The following is a 7,500-nucleotide window of genomic DNA, read 5'->3' on the forward strand; positions in this document are numbered from 1 at the left end:
GAAAGTAATATGCCAGAGGCACGAAACATTCAAAATGCAGCAAGAGGCATATTGGCTCCAAAATCAGGAGATGATCGGAGGACTCGTCGTAATCTTAGACCAAGAATTGAAAGAAGTTATGCGGAGAGTCCTGATGAGCCTAGAATAAATGGATATCTAAATGGAAATACGTCGGATAGCGATGAAGGTTAGGTCTTCTTTTATCTATTGAACAGGTCTACAATGCTATAGAGAGATTTTTTTAATAGGTCGAATGACAAATAATATTCCTTCAAACACAGCTGATATGCCACCATTGCTTCCAATCAAAGAACTATCTTCAGATGAATTGGCTGAACGTGAAAGGACATTGAGAAAACTGAAGGAGGAGCTGCGTTCAGAGGAAATGAAATTGGTACTGTTAAAAAAGCTGAGACAGTCTCAACAATTAAAAGAGAATATTGCGGCAGTTCCCAAGGTTCCCAGCAAATTACCACCACCAGTAACAGTACAACCAACACCTCATGGGTAAAACTCTACTGCAATGTTTTCTTCCAAGAATATGGTTTTATATATTGCCATGTTAAATTGGGATAACAATGGATTACAGACATAGAACAGGGAAAGCACCACCGCCATTACTGAGGGGGCAACCAGCACCAAGTAGAAGTAGTAGTCTTCATGCACCACCACCTGGAATGTTATTACCACCTACAACTGGACGAAGTTCTACTTCAAGTACTGGAATGCCTCCTAACATGGTAATACCTCAACCACCGCATCCTCGGAGTAGACCACCTAGTGCAACGCCAAGTGTCCCAACTTATCATGCTCCGGCTGATAGAACTGAACGCTCCACAAAAGATCCTACCCCTACACCAGCACATCAAGTAAGTAAAATGTTTATCATCATAATTTATCACAAGGATTATGTTTCAATTGACATCTTAATGTAAAACTAATGGCAATTCATATATCTTATATAATGTAAATAATTTATACAAATTTTACAACATGATAGTATTGAACGATTGACAAAAATTGCCAGTAGTTTATAACATGCGTCTATAGTTATATATAAATGATATTTTCATATGAATAACAATAAAATTATTATAAATTCAAAGCTGCTTGTTGGATCTCAAGAAAATAAAACCACAGCATCTTTAAATACGCCCGTAATTTCGGAACAGGTATATCCATTGTCTGACCTATACTCGCTGTATGATCAGATTGACTTTTTGCAACTCTTATACAATTTCTACCTGTCCTCCTTTCTGCTCTTATGCTGTATGTGTGTTCTTTTTTTTCTGCTTATTGATCTTCATTTTAATTCTATAATGTTTTTAACAAAAGCTTTTATATATATCAGCCTGAAAATTATAGCTAAATAGAATTTTATGATATTGCATCATTAATATGTTATCACAATAAAATATGAATGCTATTGGATTTTGTACTATGTTTAGAGCTAATAATGTGTTATGAATATATAGGATAGATCCAGAGAGGATAATCAAACTCCCGCACAGCGGCAGGCTGCTGCTAAGTTGGCTTTAAGAAAACAACTGGAGAAAACTCTTTTGCAAATACCACCACCGAAACCTCCACCACCGGAAATGCATTTTGTACCGAATCCTTCGAACACAGAGTTTATTTATCTGGTTGGCTTGGAGCATGTGGTTGATTTTATTACGAAAGAACCTGCTATACCCCCTCCTCCTGAGCCGTTTGAATGTACACAGTGTAAAACAGACTTTACGCCTGTTTGGAAGTGGGAAAAACCAGTAGGTAGTGGCAAAAAAGAAGGTCCACGTGGACAGCATGCCACGTTCCAACGACCTCCAGCAGGTCGAGATCCTAGAGTCATCTGTGAACATTGTGTGACATCCAATGTCAAGAAAGCTCTTAAAGCAGAACATACAAATCGGTGAATATTCTTTTTGCGCTTATCGATACTTTTCATCATGAAAAAAATTATAATGAATATGTTCTATCGCTTTTTACAGATTAAAGACTGCTTTTGTAAAAGCTCTACAACAAGAGCAAGAAATTGAACAAAGGCTTGCTCAAGCAGCGTGTCCAAGTCCAGATCCACCAGCTCCAAAAGTAGTTCCGAAAGCAGCTACTCCTACAAGAAGAATAGCGACACCCCCTGCTCCTCCTCCTCAGGTGCCTCCGGCACCTACGCTTACACCAACACCACCTGCGCCTAAACTGCAGGAACATCCATTAGTTAAACTGGCCGAAAGTGGAAAGTTTAGCCCTCATCATGCGGCTACTGCAGCTGCTTTACAACAGCAATTGTTAAGAGGTAAATAAATTTAATTTTACAATTTTCATTCTAATTTTTCGTTTAATATAATATAATAATATAATAAATATATATATATATATATATATATATATATATATATTATTTATTCTTTTTACAATATAATTAATTCTTTTTACAATTTGATTTATTTGATCTATTTCAGAACTGGCAAAGAATCCTGTAGCAGGCTTACCACATCAACCTCTTCCCGCGCACATGATGCCACCGTTCACCTCGATATTATATCCGTATCAACTCGCAATGGCACAGGCTACTGGAGGTAAAGGCCTCGTTGAATTGCAACGGCAAGCAGCGGATCTTCAACGCCAGTACCTGCTCGATATGATTCCATCGCAAGCATCACAAGCACAGGGCAATCAAGCTCCACCAAGAGCTCATCCGCATAATTGGAAAACGTAACCGGACGCATTTAAAGAGCGAACAATAAATACAAGTAAATAATTACAATACACGGAATATCGAAGTAATTGAGGAACGAGGAAAAGTTTCATGATTATTAAAGAGAGACGATATATCGCAAAATGTCATGCCGTTGTGATTTGGAATATTGTGATATACCGATACGTTATTGGTAAATCGCTCATAAAATGATCAGTTCGGGAAAGATAGTAATCCAAGAGACGTATGTAAAATTTACGAGAAACTCTTCGTGTAATGAATTCACGTTCTATTTCTAATCATTGAATGATTGTAATGGTTTGACTTGTTTCAACGTTCGTAAGTGTGGACAATGAAACCTTGATGATCAATTGAAGAGCAACAGTACGTTTTAAACATTAAACACCACAAGCAGTGTTTCCTTTTGATATTATCCTGCATCGATATTGAATATTTTATCGGACAAAAGCAGATAAAGACGGATCTTAATACGTAATGTCCATAACGTATATAATATCTGAAGTAATGTGAAGATAAGGAAAATAAATGAACACTTGTAGTAAGGCACTAAAGAGACAGTATATGGAAATATCGATGCATCGATTAAAAGTAATAATCTGCGTTTATAGATGTGGAAAATGATCGCGTTGCGAATAACTAAAGTTGAAGGAAAGAATCTTTCTAGGCTCTTATAATTAAGCCGATCTTGGCCGTTGGATTGAATAAATCATTATAACCAGCGGCGGTACCTGTACTCTGTGTATATCTTTATTTTCTTCAACTGTGAGTATTTTTAAGGTGAATATAATGCATGTGTGAGATAGAGATAGATAGAGATAGAGAAAAAGAGAGCAAGTGAACGTCAGAGAAAAAGAGAGAGAGAGAGAGAGAGAGAGAGAGACAGAGAGAGTGAATTACAATTATAATTATGAATAATAATCATTTGGAAGGAAGCGTGTGAAAGAATAAGCGAATGTATGAGCGATAAGAAAAATTCTTTTTGCCGATACGTGGCAGAGTATGTGCACACACATCGACATGTTTTTAATAGAATGACGCCAATGTCATTCGCGCACAAATCGAATAGGAATGTCCATGTATGACAAATCGGCTAAAATGTTTGATTTTTTTTTCTTTTTTTTTATTTTTTTTTTTTTTCTCTGTATTAAGAGGTACATCAAGGCGACATTGTGACTCGATAAAATTTTTTCTATAAGTATATACATAAATACGACTAAACGAATTCGATTTAGAGAAAAGAATGTACTGATGAAGATTAAGATTTTCACAGCACGATTGATTTGATGTGCCACAATTCATGTAAAGATATTAAAATCAACAGGACGTGTGCATTAATTGCAATTTTTCGAAGCGTTATAGGCGCTAGATATAAAAGGAAAGAAAAGAAAAGAAGAAGAAAAAAAAAAGAAAAAAGAAAAAAAAAAATAATAAGATCCGAATTTTTACTATCCTCTGCAAAAAAAAAAAAAAACGGAAAAAAAAAAGTTTGCACATAACAGTTAAACCCTCTGGCACTCATCCCGAGCAATACTATTAATTATTATCACCTTCGCTAATAGCCTAATTTCTATGACTCTGGCTAACAAATCTCGGTCATACATTTCTGAATCAATAAATAAATAGTACTATACTGTAGTCTTGATATTTCTCGGTATTATGATACAAGTTAATAAACTAAAATAGCATAATCATCTCTCTTTGTATTACGTGATAGGTTTTGAGCTCGTACTGATATACATGTACACCGTAATAAGTCTACGATCGCATAATAGATCAAGATCTGTGTTTTTTGTGTAAGAGAATCGAAAGAATATGTCGTTGTCAACCTGCACTGTCGCCAATGGTACTACTGCTGCCACCTTTCTACCATCGATGAAGGTTCTTTCAAATCAGCGTCGCAGCAAAGGGAGGAGAAAGGGAGAACACGATTTATATTTTACATATATACGCAGCCAAAAATGTACTTTTAATGCTGCGCATTTACTATCCTATAAAATTAATATTAAATAATTTGTAAATTTATCATTTCTTTTCTCTTCTTTTTTTCTTTCTTTCTTTTTCTTTTTCTTTTTTCTTTTTTTTCTCTCTTTTTTTTCTTTTTTTTTTTTTTACAACTGATTAGAAAAAAAACTAAAGTTTTATACAACATACAAAAGAACGTGATGATTTATCGTTCCAATTCTCGCGTTCTCCCATTCCCTGCGAGAGGATTATTTTTTAATAATAAAGATGTTTTTAATTAAATGCGTGATCCTTAAATAATAAGACAATTTTGATGTAATTTAAAAAGATTCATTGATAATAAGTACGTACTACGATTGGTAGGATGCAATTAGGATCTTATTCTGTATTAATTCATTTAATTTTTTTGTTTTGTTTTGTTTGTTTGTTTTTTTTTTCATTTGACTTTCTTTCTTTTCTGTTCTTTTTTTTTTTTTTTCGTTTCGTTCTTTCTCTTTTGTAAGGAAGAATAATTTCTTGCTTTTCTATATTGTCTTCTGGTTTTTTTTTTTTTTTTTTTTTTTTTCCTTCTAGTCTGATTTTTTTGGCTCTACGTGATGGTGCTGTTAGAAAATAAGCACTTGTGAAAGCGCAGAGAAATCTTTGTATTCGACAAATGTGATTGTTTTTACACCAAAAAAAAAAAAAGAAAAGAAAAAGAAAAGAGAGAAAAGAAAAGAAACAAAAAAAAACAACAAAATATTTGTAAACCGACGCTGAAATGTAAGATAATGTGCGAACTTGTGTAACCATATGCCATAATTGCATTAGGCAGTACACGATGGCGGCTAAAACAAACGAACGGTATCGCAGGATTAGGATTTTAATGTATTCTTCAAAAGCGCTATACAATCGAAAGCTTCATGGGAGAAAGGGAAGGAGGAGGGAGGGGGATGCAGACTTAAAACCAAAAAAAAAAAAAAAAAAAAAAGAAAAAAAGAAATCAGATTATAAAATATAAAGCTCTCGAAAACAAAAACTACGTCGGCCGGTTATCGAGATTGCGTTACGATACGATGAACGTACGAAATCTTTTGAGAAGCGACACGTTGAAAAAAAAAAGAAAGAAAATAATAAAAAAAAAAAAAAAAAAAAAAAAAAGAAAGGAAAAACAATGGAAAGAAAGGGAAAATCTTGTCCAGTCCAAAATTCGTATTTCGGTCTCTAAATGAAATGTAGGCGTATAAAACGCAGACGAACGATTCTGCCCCCATAAACTTATATAATTAGTGATTACGGATTACTGAATAGTCTGAAAATAACACGAATAAAGCTTGTCAATGATTGTACCTAAGAGTAATTGATATATTCATTTATATTATATTATATGTATACATATACATATACATACCATACACAAGCACGTACCACACACGTACACGTTAAAAAGTATCTCAAAAAAAAAAAAACAAAAAAAAAAAAAAAAAAAAAAAAAAAAAAAAAAAAAAAAAAAGAAAAAAAAAAGGAATTACCGATAAAAGTGAAAGTCACTTGACTAACAAGTATTTAATCTTTTCGTCTCTGATCATCAAATAAGACTGTTTAACTATAGTTTACAACTTGACATTGTTCGCGATTTAGTTTAACGGAGTATATTTTAAGACCATGACGATTTATAGTTAGAGACGGGTAAAGATCTCTTGTAAGTTTTTACTACTAACGTAATTCGCGTATACATATATATATATATATATATATATATATATATATATATGCATACATATATATATATATATAAAACAGTTAACGATTGAAATATATTGTGTACTTAATAGCCGACACAATACTCTCTCGATGCTTAAATCCAAAATCCCGCATATTTACAATATATTTGTATCTCTCTCTGTTTGAAACTTTTATCATTTAAATATTTATGATACTATATAATGTCTCCCGTTTGAGAGCTGACATTGGAGAAACTCGTAAAATTGTTGTTTTTTTTCTCTCTTTTTTTCACTATTATTATCATTTTGTTTTATTTTCTTTTTTCTTTTTTTTCTTTTTTGTCTGCTTACAATTACTATTAAAAGAAATTTATTTTCAATGCAATGAATAAAATGATAAGATCTATTTTATTAAGAACTTTATTTTCAAAATTTACTACATATACGTATATCATACAACTCTAATAGTTATTTTGAAAAAGTATCTTTAATCCAGGCAATTTTTATTACGATAACTTTTTTTTGTTTACTTTTCTAGCGAAAATTTTCTCGAGGAAAGAGCAAACAGGACCTGTTTAACCAGGTTCACGAACGTATATATCTATGTTACGTATATGTATACCGGGTGTTTGATTTTAAACGATATGATCAAATATCTCCTATATTCTTTAAGTTTTATAAAGAAATGTTTTATGTAAAATTAGTTGAGTGTTAATGAGGTGGGTAAACACTGTAATATTTACTGCATTTATCTCATAGGGAATACTTTTGTCAATACATGGAACTCGTAATAATTTTTTTTTGAATGGATATTTTGATCCTAAGAAAAATTATAGGGAATTTCGATAAAATTCCAACGAGCACCTAACAAACTTTCGCAATAATATAATTAATTTTTCTCTAAGAATCTGATAGTCAATGAATTCGTCAATAAATTTTCTTTTTCTTGATTATTTACTCATCTATTTTTTTTTTTTTTTCTTTTTTTGAACGTAATCATTTTAAGCGCAATGTTCTTCAATAATCATAAAAAAATTTTATTGTCATTAGAGAATTCATTAAACTTCGAAGGCGTCATAATTCAATGAAATATCGATAAATTGTAAAGATTTATTTCTT

At 32.4% G+C, this 7,500-nt stretch overlaps 1 protein-coding gene and 1 long non-coding RNA gene across 18 annotated transcripts in view; both read left to right on the plus strand.

Moving 5' to 3' along the window:
• LOC124949154 (transcriptional repressor p66-beta-like) overlaps window positions 1-5,818 on the plus strand; it is an 11,327-nt gene extending 5,509 nt beyond the window's left edge. For 13 of the 17 annotated variants that reach the window (XM_047493799.1, XM_047493803.1, XM_047493805.1 and 10 more), the window contains 7 exons: window positions 1-187; window positions 249-507; window positions 590-869; window positions 1,107-1,172; window positions 1,476-1,909; window positions 1,989-2,293; window positions 2,460-5,818. The exon at window positions 1-187 is cut by the window's left edge. In XM_047493799.1, the coding sequence (XP_047349755.1) occupies window positions 1-187; window positions 249-507; window positions 590-869; window positions 1,107-1,172; window positions 1,476-1,909; window positions 1,989-2,293; window positions 2,460-2,716 (1,788 nt within the window). In that variant the 3' untranslated portion in view covers window positions 2,717-5,818. The remainder of the gene's footprint in view (window positions 188-248; window positions 508-589; window positions 870-1,106; window positions 1,173-1,475; window positions 1,910-1,988; window positions 2,294-2,459) is intronic. The other 4 variants (XM_047493804.1, XM_047493806.1, XR_007100978.1 and 1 more) reach the window with 3 other exon arrangements.
• Window positions 5,819-6,790: 972 nt separating this feature from the next.
• LOC124949164 overlaps window positions 6,791-7,500 on the plus strand; it is a 5,922-nt gene continuing 5,212 nt past the window's right edge. Inside the window, exon 1 of the long non-coding RNA XR_007100982.1 lies at window positions 6,791-7,500. This exon is cut by the window's right edge and continues 4,091 nt beyond it. This is a non-coding gene — a long non-coding RNA (uncharacterized LOC124949164).

This window comes from Vespa velutina, chromosome 5 (assembly GCF_912470025.1).
Source record: "Vespa velutina chromosome 5, iVesVel2.1, whole genome shotgun sequence".
NCBI lineage: Eukaryota > Metazoa > Arthropoda > Insecta > Hymenoptera > Vespidae > Vespa > Vespa velutina.